The 23795-nt window shown below is 40.8% G+C and overlaps 1 protein-coding gene across 1 annotated transcript in view; it reads right to left on the reverse strand.

Moving 5' to 3' along the window:
* Positions 1–19246: 19246 nt before the first annotated feature.
* The window catches only part of LOC126354789 (protein scarlet-like), a 344992-nt gene continuing 340443 nt past the window's right edge, over positions 19247–23795 (reverse strand). Inside the window, exon 14 of the mRNA XM_050004699.1 lies at positions 19247–21833. Coding sequence (XP_049860656.1) covers positions 21652–21833 — 182 coding nt within the window. The 3' untranslated portion in view covers positions 19247–21651. The remainder of the gene's footprint in view (positions 21834–23795) is intronic.

A 23795-nucleotide genomic window follows, 5' to 3' on the forward strand; every position in this document is an offset into this window, starting at 1 on the left:
AATGAGGAAGGATAACTGTATCAATCTGAATAAGTGCAATGGTTCTGAAACGAACGAGTCGAAAGATGTAAGTGAAAATCATTCTGATGACAGTGGAATGCACGTACTGGTACTGTTGTTGCTAAGAATTCAGGGTACGAAGTACCCGAAGTGGGTGTATGGACCAAAACAAGGAAAAATGTCGAGTGAACATACGCTCTAAAATGTATACCTAAGGAGCTATGAGTACTTATTCACCTTCAATAATATGAAACACGTCTCCTCTGCTGAATAAGTACTCATATCTCTTAAGGTAAGAATTTTACATCCTATGTTTACTAGATTTTGTTTTTGTTTTAGTCCATACTGCCGTAAGGGTACATGTATTCCACTGTCAGAGGTATTATAACGGTTTCCACTTACAACTTTTCAGTGTTTGTTTCCGTCACAAGGACCTTTACCTCAAACTGATAGATTTATCCTTCTCCTAGAAAGTCTGTAACATCTTCACGAAATCACCGTGTATGTTCATACGTTTACAGGCACCGGTGCCCAAAACTTTGACGCTCTATAGAGCGTTGGATGACGTTCCCGCAAGTGGATTCCTATTCAAAATATTACTTAATCATTCTTCTCTACATGTTTTAGAAGTCAGTAACGGAAATTTCCGAACACCCAGTACTGATGGGCAAAATGGTGTTGAAATTGCAAAACTCCGCTGGGGTTAAGTCTGTATACAATCTGATTTGCCACTGACATGCACTAGTACCGTCACTCAAAGCTCAAGGCCCTCATGTGGACCAGGTGTATGTAAAGGAGTTATGCACAAGGAAATGGAAGGGAAGGGTTGGCCGTGACACGTGGATTGTAGCTATGTGCCCTGACAAATATTAATAAATACTAAGCAGTTATGGGGACTATCAGCTACCGTAATGAAACAAGGGTTACAAAACACGTACATTTATTGGTTGCAAATTCAAAGATTGCTCAGAATAATTTTTTTTTTCCTCTCCTGTGTCAACCTCTTCATCTCACAGTGTCACTTGAAACCTATGTTCTAAATTATTTGCAGTACTTGCTGTCTTCCTCTACAATGTTTACCCTCTACAGCTGTACCCAGTACGTTGGAAGTCATTCTCTGATGTCTTAACACATATGCTATCATCCACTCCCTTCTTCTTGTCACTGTTTTCCACATATTCCTTTCCTCTCCGATTCTGTGCAGAATCTCCTAGTTCCTTAACTTATCAGTCCACCTAATCTTCAACATTCGTCTGTAGCACCACATCTCAAATGTTTCGATTCTCTTCTGTTCCGGTTTTCCCATAGACCATGTTTCACTACCATACAATGCTGGGCTCCAAACCTATATTCTCAGAAATTTCTTCCCCAAAATTAAGGCCGATGTTTGATACCAGTAGCCCTGTTTTGGCCAGGAATGCCCTTTCTGCTAGTGCTAGTCTGTTTTTGATGTATTCCTTGCCCAGTCCATCATTGGTTATTTTAAGGCTTAGGTAACAGAATTCTTTAACTTCATCTGATTCGTGACCAACAACACTGATGTTAAGTTTCTCGCTCTTCTCATTTCTACTACTTCTCATTACTTTCGTCTTTCTTCGAGAACTCTCTATCCATGTTGTGTACTCATTAGATTTTTCATTCTATTCTGTATATCAAGTGATTGTTCTTCACTTGCACTCAGGATAGCAATGTCATCTGCGAATGGTATCATTGATACCCTTTCACCTTGAATTTTAATTCTACTCTTGAACCTGTCCTTTATTTCCATAATTGTTTCTTCGATGTACAGACTGAACAGTAGCGGCGAAAGACTACACGGTTTTTAATCTCAGAACTTCGTTCTTGGTCGTCCACTCTTATTATTCCCTCTTGGCTCTTGTTGTTGTTGTGGTCTTCAGTCCTGAAACTGTTTGATGCAGCTCTCCATGCTACTCTATCCTGTGCAAGCTTCTTCATCTCCCAGTACCTACTGCAACCTACATCCTTCTGAATCTGCTTAGTGTAGTCATCTGTTGGTCTCCCTCTACGATTTTTACCCTCCACGCTACCCTCCAATACTAAATTGGTGATCCCTTGATGACTCAGAACATGTCCTACCAACCGATCCCTTCCTCTGGTCAAGTTGTGCCACAAACTTCTCTTCTACCCAATCCGATTCAATAATTCCTCATTAGTTATGTGATCTACCCATCTAATCTTCAGCATTCTTCTGTAGCACCACATTTCGAAAGGTTCTATTCTCTTCTTGTCCAAACTATTTATCGTGCATGATTCACTTCCATACATGGCTTCACTCCATACAAATACTTTCAGAAATGACTTCCTGACACTTAAATCTATACTCGATGTTAACAAACTTCTCTTCTTCAGAAACGCTTTTCTTGCCATTGCCAGTCTACATTTTATATCCTCTCTACTTCGACCATCATCAGTTATTTTGCTCCCCAAATAGCAAAACTCCTTTACTACTTTAAGTGTCTCACTTCCTAATCTAATTCCCTCAGCATCACCCGACTTAATTCGACTACATTCCATTATCCTCGTTTGGCTTTTGTTGATGGTCATCTTATATCCTCCTTTCAAGACACTATTCATTCCGTTCAACTGCTCTTCCAAGTCCTTTGCTGTCTCTGACAGAATTACGATGTCATGGGCGAACCTCAAAGTTTTTATTTCTTCTCCATGGACTTTAATACCTACTCCGAATTTTTCTTTTGTTTCCTTCACTGCTTGCTCAATATACAGATTGAATAACATCGGGGATAGACTACAGCCCTGTCTCACTCCCTTCCCCACCACTGCTTCCCTTTCATGTCCCTCGACTCTTATAACTGCCATCTGGTTTCTGTACAAATTGTAAGTAGCCTTTCGCTGCCTGTATTTTACCCCTGCCACCTTCAGAATTTGAAAGAGAGTATTCCAATCAACATTGTAAAAAGCTTTCTCTAAGTCTACAAATGCTAGAAACGTAGGTTTGCCCTTTCTTAATCTAGCTTCTAAGATAAGTCGTAGGGTCAGTATTGCCTCAGATGTTCCAACATTTCGACGGAATCCAAACTGATCTTCCCCGAGGTCGGCTTCTACAAGTTTTTCCATTCGTCTGTAAAGAACTCGCGTTAGCATTTTGCAGCTGTGACTTATTAAACTGATAGTTCGGAAATTTTCACATCTGTCAACACCTGCTTTCTTTGGGATTGGAATTATTATATTCTTCTTGAAGTCTGAGGGTATTTCGCCTGTCTCATACATCTTGCTCATCAGATGGTAGAGTTTTGTCAGGACTGGCTCTGCAAAGGCCGTCAGTAGTTCCAATGGAATGTTGTCTACTCCAGGGGCCTTGTTTCGACTCAGGTCTTCTAGTGCTCTGTCAAACTCTTCACGCAGTATCGTATCTCCCATTTCATCTTCATCTACATCCTCTTCCATTTCCATAATATTGTGCTCAAGTACATGGCCTTTGTATGGACCCTCTATATACTCCTTCCACCTTTCTTATTTCCCTTCTTTGGTTAGAACTCGGTTTCCGTTTGAGCTCTTAATATTCATACAAGTGGTTTGGCTCTTGTACATACTGTATATTACCCGTCTTTCCCAATGCCTTACCCCTATTATTCTCAGAATTTTGAGCATCTTGCACCATTTTACATTATCGGACGCTTTTTCCAGATCGTCAAATCTTATGAACGTGTTAGTCTTGCTTCCATTATCAGCCGCAACGTCAAAATTTCCTCTCCGGTGCCTTTAGCTTTTCTAAAACCAAATTGATCGTCATCTAGCACATACACAATTTTCTTTTCCTTTCTTCTGTATCTTGTTTTTGCCAAAACTTGGTTGTATGAGCTGTTATCCTGAGTGTGCTATAATTCTCGCAATTGTCAACCCTTTCAGTCTTCGGAATTGTGTGTATGATATTTAGCCGAAAGTCAGATGATATGTCGCCAGACTCATACATTCTGCACACTAACGTGAATAGTTGTTTTGTTGCCACTTCCCGCAATTATTTTAGAGACTCTGATGGAATATTATCTATCCTTCCTGCTTTATCTTACGTCCTCGAAAGCTCTCCTAAATTCTGATTCTAATACTGGATCCCCTATATCCTGTAAATCGACTCCTATTACTTCTACTATCACATGAGACAAATGTTCCCCCTCATATCGGCCGTCAGTGTACTCTTTCCACCTATCCACTCTCTCCTCTGCAGTTAATAGTGGAGGTCCCGTTGCACTCTTAATAGAACCACCCACACTTTTTATGTCACCGAAGGTTTTCTTGACTTTCTTGTATGCTGTGTCAGTCCTGACAATCATTTCAGAAGAAATAAGCATCAAATATTCGTCACGGGAGAGTGACAGCAGGTACACATATGAACACTTGACAATTATGGATGTTTGGAAGGAAAGGACCAGACAGTTTCTCACTGGATAGACCAAACGGATAAGGAATCATGTTCTCTGACTTTAATTGTTAGTGGTGACTGCTTTTGAAGGTTAGTGAGTAGTAGAACCCCAAAGAGTAAAATCATTTCCGAGAAGTCATGGTACAGTGGCTGATTAATTAACCTGAAGCAATTCGCCTGTAATTCTGAGAAATTCTGTACGCAGTTTCGCTGCGAAACTTACGCCAATCACGGAAGACGAGGCGTGGTGAGGTCGCAGGAAGAGACGGACGCTGGCTTGGCGAGGCTCATCTCCTCACAAATCGGCTGCTTCTCTCCAAGTCCAGAGTTTGCATCCAGATATCGACTACCTCTCTCCAGCTCATAACTTTGACTCTTTCAAGTTCCTAGCCTCAAGTGAATATGAAACTTTTGTTCTCCTGCTCATTCGTACTGTGAGCCCTTCAAAAACAGCCATTTGGACAGTCTGTGATTTATTTGTCGAATCAAAAAAGTCCTAATAGTTTTTTTTTTTCAGGAAGGTCATGCGACGCTTTTAGGAAGACTGCAAGTGCTGAGCTATGACAGCTCGTTCCAGAAATTTCCGTATGCCGACCTTTGGTAAACAGTCGCTCCTAAAGTAGCGAGCACTAACCAACCAAAAGCTGTACAGCCAACACCTTCTCACTGATTACACTCAAAGCGCCAGCGCCGTGAAACAAAAGATTCCCTGTGGGCGCACCCCAAGGATGCTTCACGAGGGTGAGATGTGATCTTACAGGACACTCTATTTGCATGGGTGGCTGGTTCCATCTGAGAAAACGCCGCATTCATATTCGCCAGTACAGCGTGATCTGGAGAGTTCACTGAACCCAGCACGCAAACGCCTTCTTCCGTGACCGATGCTCTAACCCTGTCAAAGATGTACGCCGCCCTCTGCCGCAGTGAATGGGACAGAGGGGACAGCTACCTGCGACTCGGGCGACCAGCGTTTACCGCCTGTCGCGTGCATGTGGTCACTCGCCTCGCCCGCTGAGGGCAAGCCGAGGCGGGCAGAAACCGCAAGTGCCATAATTCCACTTCCTACTAACCACCAGCGGAATGACTTCACCAAGTAATTTAGAATGAGATCGTCATGCACTTCCATGGATAATACAACTCTCTTCCTTAAACAGTGAAAACTATCGATTAATTAGACTTATCATATCATGCAATCAAGTTTGCTCAGTGAAAAGGAATGAAACAAGGGCTGGCTACAGCATGACGAGCTTCAACGTCATGGTTGGGCCTGTAGAAGAAAATGTTAGCTTATCTCCAAGTGCATCTAAGTTAAAGCTTGGGGTGAGGTATTGTGCAAGGAAAAGTAAATCATAAGAGAAGTGAGGGTTTCGCAATTATGGATCTGTTGACGCTCTGTTTGTGGAGCAAAGCCAATTTAGTAGATGATGCAAAGAGAGAAGCTTTGGTTTGGATGTTGTTGTTGTAGTGGTCTTCAGTCCAGAGACTGTTTGGATGCAGCTCTCCATGCTAGTCTACCCTGTGCAAGCTTCTTCATCTGCGAGTTACTACTGCAACCTACATCCTTTTGAATCTGCTTTGTTATTCATCTCATGGTCTCGCTCTACGCTTGTTACCCTTCACGCTTCCTTCCTATACTAAGTTGGTAATCCTTTCATGCCTCAGAACGTGTCCTACCAACCGATCCCTCCCTGTAGTCAACTTGTGCTAAACATTCCTCTTCTCCTCAAATCTATTCAGAACGTCCTCGTTAGTTACTGATCTACCCATCTAATCTTCAGAATTCTTCTGTAACACCACATTCCGAAAGCTTCTATTCTCTTCCTGTCTAAACTAACTACCATCCATGTTTCACTTCCTACATGGTTCAGAAAATATTTCCTAGCGCATAAATCTGTACTTGATGTTAACAAATTCCTCTTCTTCAGAAACGCTTTCTTTGCCATAGCCAGTCTACATTCTATATCCTCTTTACTTCGACCATAATCTGTTGCTTTGTTCCCCAAATAGCCAACCTCATCTACTACTTGAAGTGTCCCATTTCCTAATCTAATTCCCTCAGCATCATATGAATTAATTCGACTACATTCCATTATTCTTGTTTTTCTTTTGTTGATGTTCATCTTGTATCCTCCTTTCAAAACAGTGTCAGTTGCGTTAAACTGCTCTTCCAGGTCCTTTGCTGTCTCTGATAGAATTACAGTGTCATCGGCAGACCTCAAAGTATTTATTTCTTATCCATGGATTGTAATTCCTACTCCAAGTTTTTCTTTTGCTTCCTGTACTGCGTGACCGAGCGAGGTGGCGCAGTGTTTAGCACACTGGACTCGCATTCGGGAGGACGACGGTTCAATCCCGTCTCCAGCCATCCTGATTAGGTTTTCCGTGATTTCCCTAAATCGTTTCAGGCAAATTCCGGGATGGTTCCTTTGAAAGGGCACGGCCGATTTCCTTTCATATCCTTCCCTTACCCGAGCTTGTACTCCGTCTCTAATGACCTCGCTGTCGACGGGACGTTAAACACTAACCGCCACCACCACTGTACTGCGTGCTCAATGTTCAGATTGAATAACATCGGGAATAGGCTACAACCCTGTCTCACTCCCTTTTCAACCGCCGCTTGCCCCTCGACGTGGTTTGTGTATCACACATTTTACAAGTATCTCAAAACTGTGATGCTGACCAAAAACATACATAACTGGATCGGCAAATACGCGTCTTTTACCGAAACCTTGTGTTTTCTGAAGTGAGATGGCGGCGTCAGGAAATTTGTATATGGAAGTACTACGGTTTTATGGAACGAAGTGACGTTGTTAGGTGAGGTGGTCTGAGCAAGTTCTGCAGGTGAACAAATAAGTGCCGGAAACCGGTAAAGAAATTAAATATATTTTATGTAAGAGATTGTATATCACTTCATCATATACGACTACAGTTGCCGAGAATGGATAAAGTGCTAAATATTTCAGTACTAGTTGAACTTACGGCATGCTTTGTTGAACTGTGTTCGACAAAAACGTCAAGTTACTCATACAAACATTTAAGGCAGACTGTAGTTTTAGTAAGAACGCTCAAATAAATAATGACACCTGTTATCAATGACAAGTAGCACGTTATAATTAAAGTAGAACATCCTTAACGAGCATACTATTCAAAGGAAAGCCGCAGTTGATCTTTAAGCTACGTGTAAGTGTAATATAATTATTTAAGATTACATACAGTATAAAAGCAACAATACGTAAGATCTTTCTTACTATGCTTGCGTCGAGACATTCTTTTCCTTGTATCTTCCGCCTGCTGTACGAAAAATTATAACCAAACACGACGCATGTACTGACCGTTATGTCCAAACTCTAAAAATGGTTCAAATGGCTCTAAGCACTATGGGACGTAACATATGAGGTCATCAGCCCCCTAGAACGTAGAACTACTTAAACCTAACTAACCTAAGGACATCACACACATCCATGCCCGAGGCAGGATTCGAACCTGCGACCGTAGCAGTCGCGCAGTTCTGGACTGAAGCGCCTAGACCCGCTCGGCCACCGCGGCCGGCTCCAAACTCGAAAGATAACATACCTATATCATATTATCCTCATTTCTTACGACTGTTTTACTAGTAAACAGACAGCTGTTTGCACTTCCTGCGTGTGCCGTATTGCAGTTCTTGGCTTCAGTGACACCAGTTATACTGCATCCGTTATTGCCAGTCTAGTAATGTATGTCTGTGATGCTGCCACACCAGTCAAGGCATCAAAGGTTAGTAATAGAATGAAGCCAATACGAGATTTACTTATAGACTAAGCTGTATAGGACTTGGAACACAAGGTGGAAACCTTTTTTGCACTACTGACTTCGCCGGTGACCGCTCATAAGATCTTACCTGTGAACCTTTAAACATTCTTGGTCGTCCACTCCCTTGCACTGCAATGAACGCAATTTTCCTCACTGTACTTGCAGATATAATGGAAGACAGCATAAAAGTGCTACTCAAGAAAATTGTAATGCAACTAATACCTGAGGTATATCAGCTTTGTTTCACAGTTCCTCGGTATAGAAAGGAATACTTCACTACGGTTCAACAGTCATTAGTATCGACACTGGAACATTATTAGATTTATAGGTATCGTCCAAATATTATTCTACATGTACCTTGCACGAGAAATATAACGATGCAGGTAAAGAAACAGAAGGCAACAAACACACAAAGCTGTTTGTAGCAGGAAGTACTTACACTCTAATGGTGGGAAGGAAACTCCAGGAATGAAAGTGGTTTTCCATTGGTTTTTGCATAAGTATGGTGTAAGATACATACAGTATTTAGGAAACAGAGGCTCTAGTGCCTTTAAGACAATAGCTGAAAGTGAGTTCTATGTACTAGACCGCAGTACTGAAAATCCTGAGTGCGCGGGCCATACTCAGCAGAGGGTGGGTGGACGACGGCGACTCAGAAGACTTGTCGCAGACAATAAAGGCAAGCTGCCGAAGGATACAAGGCCACTGGGAGGAAATGAAGGCTAATAAACAGTTGGCAGCCTGCAAGTATGTTATGACCGTGCAATCACAAATAATCTGGCAGACTTGGACTATAGGAAAAATGCAGTATGAGCTATTTGATATCATAACTAGTTGACAGACAATAAGCAACAACATGATCTATGTTCTAATCAATAGCGCGAATTTCTGAAAAGCGATTGAAGTGTGGAAGCTTATAAACATTAAGATAACCTTCCTGATGAGATTAAAACGGCCATTATACCAACCCCTTGAGTACTGGCTTCGGCAGAAGCGCTATGAAAGTGTCTGCATGGCGAAATGCAGAACCCAAATGAAAACTACAGTGGTCATATCGGGAACGAATGCTCAAAGACTGTGGTTGTTTCCAATTTGGTAGCGAAGTCTTCTGTTTTGGAAGCTGTAAAAGGATTTAATGATGGGAATGTAGCAAAACTTACATCCCCGAGAAGTTGGGCTTTACAGCTGGAATCTCCACTGAGTAAATACTGCGGATAATCGATGAGCATCGAATCTCGAAGGAAGTAGCTTCAGTGCAGCGTATAGAAAAAAAACTGATAGACCAAGCAGCAAAGGAGCTAAAAGAGCTGCGAGGATGATGATGTTGAGCAACTGGAATATGGAATGGGCAGTTTTAGCTAACGTTATGATTAATGAAACACTCATATAAAATTTAACTTTTGTGTAAAATAAAATTTCCATTCTTTAGCACCGCATAACACAATGCCGGATAAATCATCAGTATACACTTTTCTACAACATAAAATTTCCATCCTTTAGCAGCACATAATACAGTGCTGGAAAAACAATCATTATACGGTTTTAGAGGTTACCAATCCACTCAAGATTTATAGTTGCAACTTGAAGTACACGTAGTTATTATATTTGCAGATCAAGAACACAAGCGTTTCTAAAGTACCAGCTATCGACCCATGCTGAAACCCTGATATTACTATGTGGTGTACGCTCCACAGGCTGCAATGCAGATGCTGACTCTGAGACCCAGTCGGTCGTACAGAGGTCTAATACTGTTCTGAGATACGTCATGCCATGCCTGCTCGACCTGTTAACGTAGTTCTGAAAAAGTTGTTGGTTGAGCAGTCCCATCATATCCCACATGTGTTCGATTGGAGGCAAGTGCGGAGATCATTATTGCCAATCAGTTATATTGAAAACAGCAAATTAAGAATCTCGTCACCTCCTGGACAAATTTATGCACACGCCCATGAGGCAGCAGCATTATTGGACCCCATGGGACATTTCTGTATTACGTGAGTCCTACTTGACGAGTCCCATAATGACAGTTTATCACATACGCACATGAACTTACGTCATAAACTGCAAAAACGATTAACAAAAATAGTAAAAAGCAGAGTTAACGTGACAAATAAATATTCTACGATTACTGATGAAAAAACAGAAATTAGCAATAGCCCAATTACGATCATCAATTACAGAAACCGATAAATAATTCATCACTCGCTCATTGATATAACGAATCAACATCAATGTAGCGATACTTTTGATATTTTCCAACTGTGAAGATGGCAAAAGGGATAAGAGTTCAGGATACAAGAAAAGATTTAGGATTATATAACCTAAACGAAAAATTAAAAAAAAATGAGAAAACTATAAAAAACTTTATGTCCACAGAATCTTTTGCGATGGTATGCTTCGTTAAAATCTTCTAGGTTTACAAGCCGTGTAACTTCGAATAAAACACGTGAGCTGTCGATAGCTGCCTACGCTATCCTTCTCAGGATTAAAATCACTGACTGTCAGTGCTGACACGGTGTTCTGCTTATAGATACACAATGTCAGCGTCTGGAGCCTTCCAGAGAGAGCCGGAGTGACTCATGTCTCCAGGACAAGTTGGGCTGCTCCTGGCAGCTCCGTCCCGCCGCGCTACCGAGTGACGTCAGAGTGCGCGAGGGGCCGCCACCGCGCTTCAGACTGCGGCTCCCGAGTCCAAATAAGCATCAAGCATCCGTCTTTGCTTGTGCTCCATGTCCACAGGTCGCCCTTATGCCATACTAGGCGTGTGTTACCTCTAGTGTCTGTTACAATTGTTACTGTTTAACCTAAACTCGTTCGCTTCTTTTATAAATCCCAGGATGATGGTGCTTGAGCCAAAACACCCGTCTTTTCAAATCATATTTAATACCCATTTTCTAGGCAACATTCAGTCACGGCCGATTTCTCAAGTTCCCTTATTTGCTGCATCGTGAATGCTCTGCACGAAGCTCAGTAACAGTGCGAGTAGTTGGACTAACGTAAACGCAATCACATTCACAGGGGCCACCATAAATCTCAGGAACTCCAAGACCTCTATTGTCTTAACTGGGTGTAAGACACACACTTCAAATGCTAGAAGTCCGACTCTAGACTGTCGTCGTCAGAAATAATGTTTGCCCTTTGTACCAGAGTGTCAGGACCGCTTTCTTGTGTAGATGGCGGTGAAAACTGTTGGCGTTCACGTACCTGTCGGTGTGAGTGGACTTCCTGTACACTGAATGATCATTCCGGCCTTCGACCTTCCTTTCGACCAAAATATCCAAGCCGTCCCTCTCCAACTCGATAGAAGATTTAATTGTTGGTTGGTTGGTTGATTTGGGGGAGAGGACCAAACAGAGAGGTCATCGGTCCCATCGGATTACGGAAGGATGGGGAAGGAAGTCTGCCGTGCCTTTTCAAAGGAACCATCTCGGCATTTGCCTGAAACGATTTGGGGAACTCACGGAAAACCTAAACCAGCATGGTCGGAGTCGGGTTTGAACCATCGTTCTCCCGAATGCGAATCCAGTGTGCTACCCACTGCGCCACCTCGTTCGGTATCAGATTTAATGTTGGGATGGACAATATTCACTTGGTCGACGAACTGCTGCAGTTCAGTTTCACCACGAGGTCGTATCAAGGAGGTGTCATTTACGTACCCTGGGTAGCAAGACAGACGCAACCTCGTAGTTCTCTGACCTTGCTCCTCAAAGTGCTCCTTGGAAAAGTCGTACCGAACCCCTTGCGCCATCTGACGTCACTCGGTCCCTCGGAGGGACGTAGCTGCTAGGAGCAGCCCAACTTGTGCGCATGCTTCACTCCATCCCCGTGTGGAAGGTTCCAGACGCTGCCTCCACATCTGTATAAGTAGAACACTGCGCCGTCCTCGGCAGTGTTGATTTTAACTCTTGATGACGATGATGGAGACAGCTACTGAATGCTAGAGTGTTTTATTAGAAGTGACATAGCTTGTAAACCCAAAATATTCTGCCGGCCGCGGTGGTCTCGCGGTTCTAGGCGCGCAGTCCGGAACCGTGCGACTGCTACGGTCGCAGGTTCGAATCCTGCCTCGGGCATGGATGTGTGTGATGTCCTTATGTAAGTTAGGTTTGAGTAGTTCTAAGTTCTAGGGGACTGATGACCTAAGCAGTTCAGTCCCATAGTGCTCAGAGCCATTTGAACCAACCAAAATATTCATTCTACAGGGTGTTTCCGTAAGAGCGGGCAAAAATGTAACAGGATATAGAAAATGCCACACTGAACAATTTGAAGTAGGGAAACTGGGCTCGGAGAAGCCCGAAGAATAAAATCATATTAATGCGCATATTTTTTACTTACATTAGTTAAATGCAAATAACATCACTGACAAAATGAACGTACCATTTAAGCTGTATCTTACAAACTATCCTGTGTCATACACAAGTGATTCTAGATGACGCCTAGCAAATAATCTATATGATAAGGGATCTCGCAGGCCATGCAATAGGATTTCGTCTCCCAATCCAGCGACCAGGAAACACTGTACCGGTACTGCTCCACCTTTCTGAATAGCACTGAGTAATGAACTGGCCTGCCATTGATTCATAGCACATTCTGTCATGGAAAAATGTAAATACGATACAACAGAGCCATCTTACGGCCAAGTAAAGTAAAGAAAACCTGCATCATGAATTCCTGGTAATCAGGCTCGTCCTCCTTGTTCCCTTGCAGGAACTAAAGAAGGTAAATGTAAATAAACACCACAGTACGTGTAGTTGTAAATAAGCTGGAAAACAGTAATGCTAGACGAAGCGGTGGACATGTTACTTCCATATCTCCTTCTGCTGGATTCTCCGACCCCAGGTTCCCTGTCTCAAAATGATCACTGTAGTACTCTCTATGCCCTGTTACGTTTTTTCACGCTTTTACGGAAACACTCTGTATAAGGAACTTGTAGACCACGCAGGTGTAGGACTGTTGGTGAAGGCTCTCAAATATGCAAGCACTGGAAAAAATATACGAATGTTATTTGAAAATTGGAATACCACAAAGGGCAATTTACCCAATACGTTAAGTGAAGAAGAAGTATTAACCAATAGTTTCATCCTTCGGATTGCTGTTGTACCAGCATTTAATATTTTTGCGCCAAAAAGTCCATGGTATTTAGAAAAATTATGCAGGGGCTCAAAATCAGGAAATATATAAAATAGTATGTTTAGATGTTACTCGTCAGTTACCAGTATGTTGGTTCCTGTTGTTGTGCCAGGATTTAGTGACTGTATGTAACGTTCTTATTCAAATGTCACACTCAGTTCAGCAGGTTACATTATATTTGCCGATGTATGTATGTTATCGGGAAACTGAACGTAATGAATACAATGCACAAGTGCTGAAGTCTTGAAATTATTTTTAAGTGATATTTTGTAGTCACCCTACCGGATTGCTGACATCATTTAATATATTTTAAAACAGCCTGGTCGTCCTAGGCGTCCAATTGTAATATTATGTTACCGTAACTGGATGTAAATAAGTGTTCTGACATAGCGATATAGCAGCTTTAGTTCTAAATATGGTGCTTACTAAATATGTATAAGCTGGTTGGCACCACCTTCCAAATCTGTACGTTGTTTGAGTGATTCAGATATTTTTAAACTAACTTTTGAGAATATGTAGGAAAGTACCTTTAGTTGTTGCTTGTTAAAAAATTCCCGTAACTTTTGGAAACAGAATCTGTCTACTTGTTACATTTTTTTCAGTAGCACCTTCTATGAACTCAGCTTGCAGACATAAGTAACTTGTGTCTACTAAAAAAATACTGAATAAAACAAAGTACAGAAAGAAGCATATAAAAATAACGTATTTAAAAGTCCATTGATGGATAAATATGATATTAATCAAAGAAATTTGCCATTTTGGACAACACATGCGTGATTGTCTGATTCTCATTTCTAAAAAAAACTATATTTTGTGTAAAAAAATTCAGGGAAAAGTTATTGCTACGAAAGAGCTGATTGCAATTGCTTTTCCATTTTAAGCCTCCTTAATGTAAGCATTGTGGGCTGTCATTGTAATGATTTCACAATACACTAATTTATCTTGAGTTACTTAAGTGCCATTTTATTATTAATCCTCCAGTCCTCAACTTTAATTTCATTATTCATTGTATTATGACTGTTACTGTCAGAATTTCTCGGAGGAAAGGCGCAACACTTCGATACCGTACCGATCCGCCATTTGTGTGATTTTATTACTAGTTTGAAATGTCCATTCTTACTTACTGTACGTGCAGAACCTACAGTCATTCAGAAAAGAATTGCGAATTATTCAAATCGACGATACAGCACATAGCGACTAACAAATAGCGAAAGGCAGATTACATGTACTAAAAGTCAGTGGGTCCACATCCCCTGTTGCGCTGCTCCCACACCTGTCTGGGACCACAGTACTCATTCTGGTAACAAAATTTTAAAATATCTTATTTGACGAAGATGGAAGCCACCTTACACTGGCGACCACGACCGCACAATTATTAAATAACATCTATTGTACGTAACCATCATCGTTTTCAATGTGCTAATTGTTTGCCCTTTTCATGGTCGAGCAATCGACTGGAGTATTATTGCAAGAATACATAAACCAAATGAAAACTGGAATTGCAATCAATGTAATAAAAAAAGGAAAATGCGAAAAGCAACCAGTAAAAATCCGGAACCAGAATAATACGATTGAAGCTAAGAGAAAATCAATTTTTGCTGTTAGTGCTAGGCCGCATTCTATGTTCCTTTATTTTAACACTTCAGCAGTACATTATTTTTGAAGCTTAGTAACATATTTGCATGTAACGTGGTGCAATACCATAACAGTGAAAAACATTGCAGTTTAGGTCCTACAAAACAGACGATCGTGTTGCATCGCACGCGCAGTGGTCTATCCCATTATTGACAAAAATGCAGACTGTGCTGCGGTTATCTGCCAGAGGTTGTCAAAAATGCTTTATTGTAGTTCATCAGTCGTTTGTTACTATGGGAAAAAGTGACAGGTTAATTAACTCCAGATTCAAGAAAGTATATGGGCTTTATTTTTTGCGATAGAAGTTCTCAGTTTTATGTACTACCTTCGAACTGAGTTACTTCTGGAATGTTCACCACAGCTTTAGACACTGTACTAGGTTAGGCGTGTTAAAAAGTGTAACACTGTACATTGAAGACATCCTTACAGTAACGAATAATTAAGAAGAGCACCTACACATTCTAGCAAGAACGCTAGAAAAATTTTCCCAGGCAAGAATAACAGAAAATTTACAAATATCAAAGTTTGCAAGCGAGGAAATCAAATTTGTAGGACATATAATATCCTTATCAGGAATACTACTAGATACTGATAAAATTAGTGGAATCAAATATTTCCTGTATCCATACACCTAGAAGCAGAGGATTGTTTCCATGTCTCTTTCAATCTGAACAAGATAAGGTAAGTATGAAGTAAAAGTGATTAGGTTTGCAAGTAGATCACTCACGGAACACAAGCGTTTTTATTCATTGACTGAATCAGAAACATTAGCGATTGAGTGGACATTCAGAAAGTTCAGTTACTACATTAATGGTGAAAACATAAATCGATGTATTGATCAAAAAACTTCGAGTTTCCTGATGTCTTGCAGGTTATTACACATGTGCCTACTGCGTTGGCCATTGGCTTTAAAAGAATATTCTTTTTAATTACTTCTTATAGCAGGAAAACAAAATAATGTAACTGACGCAGTGTCCAGACCCCAAAAGTTACTAAAGAAAATGTAGAACCTGTAGAACCAGTAATGGACCATAGCAATGTACTCATGAAAAACTCTGGAGGCAATACGACACTGATAAGTGCAGAAACATGAAAGAATTAAAAGAAACAGATCCATGTTGGCACAAGGTGAGACAGAGTTCAAACAGAATAACGTAGATTTTGGGACTTTATACAATGACGTTTTTTACTACAGCAGACATCCTGAGACAGATTTGGCTGAATTCCGTCTGAAGGTGTACGTAAACGTACTTGGTATACACATCATGCCCGTCACGGTGCCTCAGAGTTTGTAAGGGAACTCAGCCTGTGTTGAAACTTTCCTAATATGCGAGGAAAGGTACATCGATTACTAAGCCCTTGTGTCGTGTGTCCGAAAGCAAAATTCATCAGCCAGTAAGATTGAATTACACTCTATTTTACCTAGTAAACCACTTGAAGTCTTACTGCTGCTCCATATCGACCGCCAGCGGAGGTAAGGAATATGTTATTGTACTGTATAACAATTTTTGCAAGTTTGTAAATCTATGTGATGCAAAGTTTTCTGCGGTTGTAGTAATAATCAAAAGAGTCTCAAATGATTATATTCCCACCATGGCAAAGCTCAAGTCACTGCTCACATACATTTCGTCTTACTTCACTGGCTACAAACTAAGACAATTTTTTCAAGGCGATTATGTACAAATAATTTCAATATCACGCTTTAAGTCGCACGCAAATTCCTCCGTAAGAGTATTTCGTGAATTGAACAGGTTCATACGCACTTAAAGCTATAACTAACATACACGTTGGGTTCCGTATCTTGATTTGCGTGAGTAGACAGTGAACCATCTTCCTATTTATGATAGACAACACACGCGTGCAGACTTGATGGTGAATGTCAGAGAGGGCAACGAGTGGGTAGACCGCTTTCGAAATTTCCAAGACAGGCAGAATTCTACGAACAAAAGGTAGGATCCGTGTTAATCATACTCACACGTCAGGCAAATCTTAGCAAGTCGCAAACGTCAAGAACCTCAGAAAACAACAACATTATGAAGTAACAAATTATGTATTACTCAAAACTCATTGCAGTTTTACAAATCTGAAACGAAAAAACAGCAAATGGGCACTACTTCATGAAGAACCATATATCATCACACACATTCCACCCTCAGGTCGTTATCTGCTCACAAATCCTAGAACCAATAAGATTTAAAGTTCGTACACACACAAAGATATGAAGAAGTTTCAAAGTACACGAATTTAGTAAATAAGTGTTGCGGAAGGTAAATACTAGCTACGACAATATTCGCAGTATTGAGTGTCGATTGAGCTCAAACATGATACATCACATATCCCGATTTCGTTTTGGAATGAGCATTAAATCTGCAACACGGTTAAGTATCAGTGATATAAGATCTTCTCTGTATCTGTTTGTATACATACACATACATTGATCTCAAGAAGATACGCAGTAGCACCAACTCGTTTTTACTATGATTTTCTATGTTCTTTATAATATCAAGAATTTTCACCAAAATTATTTCCTCTATATGCAAGAGTGTATCACACACTTACACGTTCCTGAATGTTCCGTACGTTCAATGCATCTTAATTTTACGATAGTTACTTTGTGAAGAAAGTGAAGGACGGTTATGATCTGATAAAAAATACTGCACAAATAGTAAAATGCCTGAAAATGACGTTCTATCAATAAATGAAAGCATTTTTACAGATACATTGCGCTATGTATCATGTATTACCTAAACACAACACGTTTACAAACATGTACGTAATGTATTACACTATAAGCAAAATAAAAACTAGCGGTACACTAACACTACACGGTTAAGCAACATGAATGGTAGTGTACTGTAGACGCTTTTTTCTTCTGCTCCTTTTTTGATGAGCGTTTCTTTATTTTGTAATTAAATCGTTTTTGGTAACAGAAACTTTGCTATTTAGCACTCACGTGTGGTAGTGACTTTTCTCTAACCAGACTTTTAAGTGTAGATAATTAGTTTAATACTAAAATCATGATATATGAATTTTAAACCGAGATTTTAAGCCGTATTTTAAAAGATTGAAAATATGTTAAACGAACATCGTAAAACATGTGACTGTATTTGCAAATGTATTAGCAGAGAAAATGACGTGGACAGAAAAAGTGTGAGAGTGAAAGCCCACAGTAAATAATAAAACAATTGTGCCTAAGTTATGTTAGTGTGAAAAACAAACTAGTGATGTCCATCTGATGAACAGTGACCAATCGTGTGTGTTGCGGAAAATAATTAGTGTATCGTGTGTAATCCTATTCTTGGTGGGGTGTTAAACGAATATTAGCAGACATAAATTGCATTACTGCCGGATACAGGGTGTACACTTACTTCGGAAACGAACTGAAACCACTTCGCTCAGGAGGGTGTGGTGAGGAAAGGGCTGCAGTGGATTTCAATGAATAATTCACAATGCATCTCCAACACCGGCACGCACTAAAGATGTTCCACATCAAGTAAACTCGGTGTTCCACGTCCTAAGGTCGCACCTGAACTAAGCTGCAGCGCGCCAACAGCAAAATGTAATTGTCGTCAGACTTCTGTGTAGTGCACTTATTGACCATTCAAAATGTACACGTTAATTTGCGAACAAGAAATAAAATAGACACATAACATTTGTGTGAATTTAACAACTTTTGACATCTGTAGATAAGCAATCTATTATCCAGAGAGAAAACGAACTTTCAGCTTAGACTGAATTTGTATTATTCCTATTCTATGAACAATGTCCTAGTCTTCCCAGTTGACTAAGTCCTATAAAAAGATGAATGGTTGTAAATTATAAACTTATGTTGTTACTTATTGTAAGGAAATCAATCTAATACTCATCTAACGGAAATGCATTTTAATTCTGTGTGCACCACAGAAGTGCATCCTTTCAAACGACTTAAGCCGATGTACAAAAATTTCGTGAACAGTAGAGCCTCGGCACAGTTGCACGAATGCAAGCAGGCTCTAAGGTGACAACCATGAAGACAGTGTGTCCATTCACTCCGAGCGTTCCCAGGAGGTGAAGCCAACCAACCTGGCAACCCCTATTGACGTCACGCCAACCGTGCCCGACGTTATAACCTGCGACTGACATCGTGATCCGCGTCTAACGTCAACCGTTGGATCGACTCGCAGCCAGCCTTGTGCCGTGTGCACAAGCGACAAGTCTTTGGAATCTACGCCCAGAGCTTTGTGTCGCTCATAAGTTATGTTGATATGCTTAAGAAGAAATTTGTGCCAAGGACTTCACAATGATTAGATGAAACGCTTAATGAAATTGTTTTTTTATTGAACAACAAAAAGACATTTACATATTAAATTTTCTTTCGACGTATAAAGGTTGAATGACTACTCACAACGAAGCAGTGAATAGTATCGTAGTCATTCAGGGGGCATTGTAATGCCCTTTCTACGATACTGTATTTTGTGTAAAAATTTGTGATTTGTGTAAAAAAAAAACTTGCGATCAACGGTTGATGTAGATATTTGTGTACCTGTGTAATAAAATAAAACGCAGTCTTCAAATTTCTTCTACAGAGCAGCTGCGAGAAGCCTAGCTGTTAGCACTTGTCTTTCCGTTTTCAGCTTCCACAGTGTAAACTTCATGGGCTATAGGTGTAGTGATTTCACTTATGCTAACTTACTTCGTGTTACGTAATTGCTGTTATATTATTAATCATCCAGTATACATTTTTTATTTTGCTATGCAATGTATTACGAATTTGGTTTTCGGAATTCCCAGCAGGGAAAACGCAACACTTCGATGTGGTACTGATGCCGCAATGGCGAGATGCTGTTACTAATTTACAATGTCCAGTTTTAGAGCCCGCAGTCAACAAAATTTTAAAATATTTGAGTTGATGGAGATCGAAGCCAACTTAGAAAGTATATGGGAAAAATCTCTTGTTCTGGTTTTTCACATCCAGTTCAGGGAAAGAACTTCGTAATTATGCCACAGATCGAGCACAAAATTTGAAACGTACTTCCTTATCTTTTATTTTCACATTTAGTCTATCTTCCCTTTTCCTTTCTACTAATAGGAGGAACTTGTCAACGAAAATAATGATTAATTTTCTGAATCGCTGCATGGCAATCTTATGAACTTAGTAATGGTCTTATCTTGAAAAGTTCTGCAAAATTTTATTATTCTGGTCTAGCGGAGAAGCGTGAAGTCGAATGTCAGTTTCGAGTGAAGACATTGAAAAGTTTACTTCATAATCAGCCTTGCACAGAGTTCACAAATAAATATTTTCTTTGAGTGCTTCATATCTGTGGTGATATTTTTGTGCGTGGATACAGTTTCAATAATTCTCAACGCAAGGGATGTGGGACATACAAACATACACACATCCAATTGCATAGAGATCTGATGACTGTGGGGGCCAGGGGCAACGTGACAAACCAATATGATCACGTAATGCTCGACAGTAATATGACGCTGCAGAGTAACCATGGGGCCTACGCTTTGCCACGATTGGCTGCACAAATCACCACTGAAACCTTGACATGTTTTGCTCTTTGGACTTGAACTCGGTCACAACCTGGAAACAGTGTGAAACAAGACTTATCCGATCAAATTACTTTTTTCGACTAATCCTTATTCCAAGATTTATGGCGTTTCACCACATTTTCCTATTACCGGCCTTCGCATCTCTGAGGATGCTGTGATTTTAGAATTCCAGATCGCCCTGTAGTTCTCTGTCTACGGAGCTCTCTTCGAACTATTTTGGTGCAGACAGGGTTCACGAGTGTGACAGTCAGCTGTATAGTGACTTTTGCAGCTGTCGTCCGCTTATTTCTCTTCACAATCCTCTTCAATATCTGTCCATCAGGATCACTCAACACATACTTTCTTTCGCGTTGTGGCTTAGTGGATGATGTTTTTCCCCTTTCCTTGTATGCTGTATAAATCTTCGATATGGTGCCCCTTTGAGCACCAAAGACTCGGCTACTTTGGTTATGAAGTCACCCACAATTTCCTCTAGTTCTAATTCACTTAGCTCCGACATTATGCACTCGTGACTAGACAGAACATAGTCCTGACCACGTCTGACACTTGTAGTGTGATGAGGACATTGCAGAGGTGCCCTCTGTGGTCAAATGCAATAGCGCAACCTGCAGACTTGGCTAGCACCTGCTTTTATGTTCAAGCACACACTTCTCACGGTGTTTCTATATATTGTCCTACTCCACTGTATTCTTCGTTTTACATTTCACACACATCTAATAATAATGCAACAGCGCATCTTCCTCTAAACTCGAATCTTAACCGCACAAACGGAAGGTAACAGAAAACCGCCAAAACTTAATAACAAGAAATATTCCCCATCCTCCAAGATCGCGTACGTCATCTGTAACCTCCATCTCCACAGAGTGGCGCAGTATGCGCGACTGCATTACCATCCAGCAAAACATTCAGAGATATACACCGTCTAACAGTTCCGTGCCTTTTTGTGTGTCGTTCAATGAAACGACTTTGTACGACATCCCAGGTGCACAATATTTCACATAAGAAGGGAGCTTAAATAATGTACTGAGTTCGCAAGTATTACAACATAACATAAAACAGTTTATTGATTCTAATAAATTATCTGTACATGGGATGAGTTGTGTCTCTGTAGTCATGGCACAAGGATGTGAAGTGGAATGGCAGCACTGGTGTCGGTTTCGTAGTCACTTAGTGTTAGCACGCGCCCTCAGGCAAGCGTAAGCCAGCAGGTGGAAGATGAAGAACAGCGCCATCATGATGCCAATGTCGTAGAAGAAGTGGCCCTCTGCGAAACTGTACTGCGACAGCACCTCCGCGCCGTCCGTGGCACATCCGGCACCCATCGCACCAGCGGGCAACTCGCATGCTGCAACGAGAGAGAGACGGAGATCAAGCACGTCAGCCTAGTTCAGCAATTCTCCTTTCACTATCATGTAGGTTCTATACAAGTAGTCTAATAAACAGTTTCAAAGATCCCGTATTCTCACACGTCGTTTTATTTACTATTTTTTGATATTTACATGCTTCTCGCATACCAGGCAATGCTTCGTAATTGCAAAATATGTATAGGAGTTGGATAAACCTCCTAAACGCCCCACTCCTCCTCTCTGTGTCCATCACTTCCTCCACTTTCTGCCGCGCGGTTAGAGGCGCCATGTCACTGATTGCACGGCCACTGCCACCGTTGGTTCGAGTCCTCCCTCGAGCATGGGTGTGTGTGTTGTTCTTAGCATGTTAGTTTAAGTATTGTGTAAGTCTAGGGACCGATGACCTTAGCAGTTTGGTCCCTTAGGAATTCACACACATTTTGACATTTGAAACTCCAGTTTCTTTTTGTCCATCTTCTCCTCCCTCCCTCTCTTTCTTCAACTCCTCCTGCCTCCTCTCTCTGTCCATCTCCTCCTTTCCCCCGCTATTCCTACTTCCTCCCTGCTCCACCTCTCTAACCATCTCCAGTTCCCTACTCTCTCTGACCTTCAGTCGTATTTATTGTTATTCCAAATTCAGATTCGTTAGGAATATCCTAATCACAAACCGATGGGCCAGAAATGGAACTTTCCTATTCATTGCGAAACTCGAATGCGAGGAAGAAAGCAAAGTAAAATTAATCGTTGCCTGCTGACAATGTTTTATGAATTATCATTGCTGTTGATGCTGTGAGAGAACGCTGGGCGTGTATCACTACCAGAGTTAGTCGGCAGCGATCTCCAGATAAGCCCTCGTTGAGAAGAGCGTTTCGAATTAAGCGGGATGAAATAGCACCCATCTCTAGGTTACGTTCAGTTTAATCATTCGTGCCACGTTTACAGTACACATCAAGTTTCAGTGTGTGGCATGTGGGGCTTTTCTGAATCAACGTGGAGCTTGAATTGGGTTTTGAAGATTTATAATACCCAACAACAAACCATGCATCTTGAGATCCGTTACTAACTGTTGTCAGTTAAATCTTTTTATTGTCTGTACCGTAACATCCTACTGACGGAACACCTAAATTATTAATGACTAAATGAATTTTCTTTGTGGCCTATTACAATTTCTACATTCAAATAGCACTTTTGCATAGGCTGTTCATAATCTATCAAAATGTTTGCTAAGAAGTTCTGCTCTGAATCTCTTTATTACTTCAGATGAGGATATTGCTGAATTCATATTTCACCATCATATGTACAGCTACCCTGACTGCACGCAGACAATCGCAAGGATTTCCATACCTTGTGTCCTCTCTACTTTCTTATTAACATTCACTATCTCCCATACCTCTCCTCCACCTTAATGCTCTTGTCTGAACAACATGATAGAATACCATGTCTTATCACAGAAAAATCCTTTCTGTACCATTCCACCGTTTAGCAACGTTCTCGAAGTCCTCAGCAGAACCTGACTCAGGAACAACCTTCCGCTTTATATTAGGGAACTGAGGAACACCTTCAGCTTTAGAAGAGGGTTAATGGCAAATCTACTAAAGCAACAAGAATGATTACAATAGTCGTTTACCCTTTTAAATCCTTATTTCCAACAAGTCTTCCACATTTCCCTGTATTCTTTGCTGGTTTAGTCTCTTGTAGATTTATAACTCTTAAATAAGGTTCCTACTTCTACGGATTCAAACAATTCCTGCCTTAGTACCAAAAAGACTATGAAAATTCTTAAGGTGACATATGAAACGTTGAGAGAGGAGTGCAGTTAATGCAAGATTCCAACAAATTGTTAACAGCCAGTGAAGAACAAAGGGAATTCATTTTGCATATGTGTGCGATCACCGAGGACAATGTCCTGGCTACATATATAAAAAAAGACTCTGAGAAGAATGTTGTCTTACAACTAATAT

Source organism: Schistocerca gregaria, chromosome 3, assembly GCF_023897955.1.
Source record: "Schistocerca gregaria isolate iqSchGreg1 chromosome 3, iqSchGreg1.2, whole genome shotgun sequence".
Taxonomy (NCBI): Eukaryota; Metazoa; Arthropoda; class Insecta; order Orthoptera; family Acrididae; genus Schistocerca; species Schistocerca gregaria.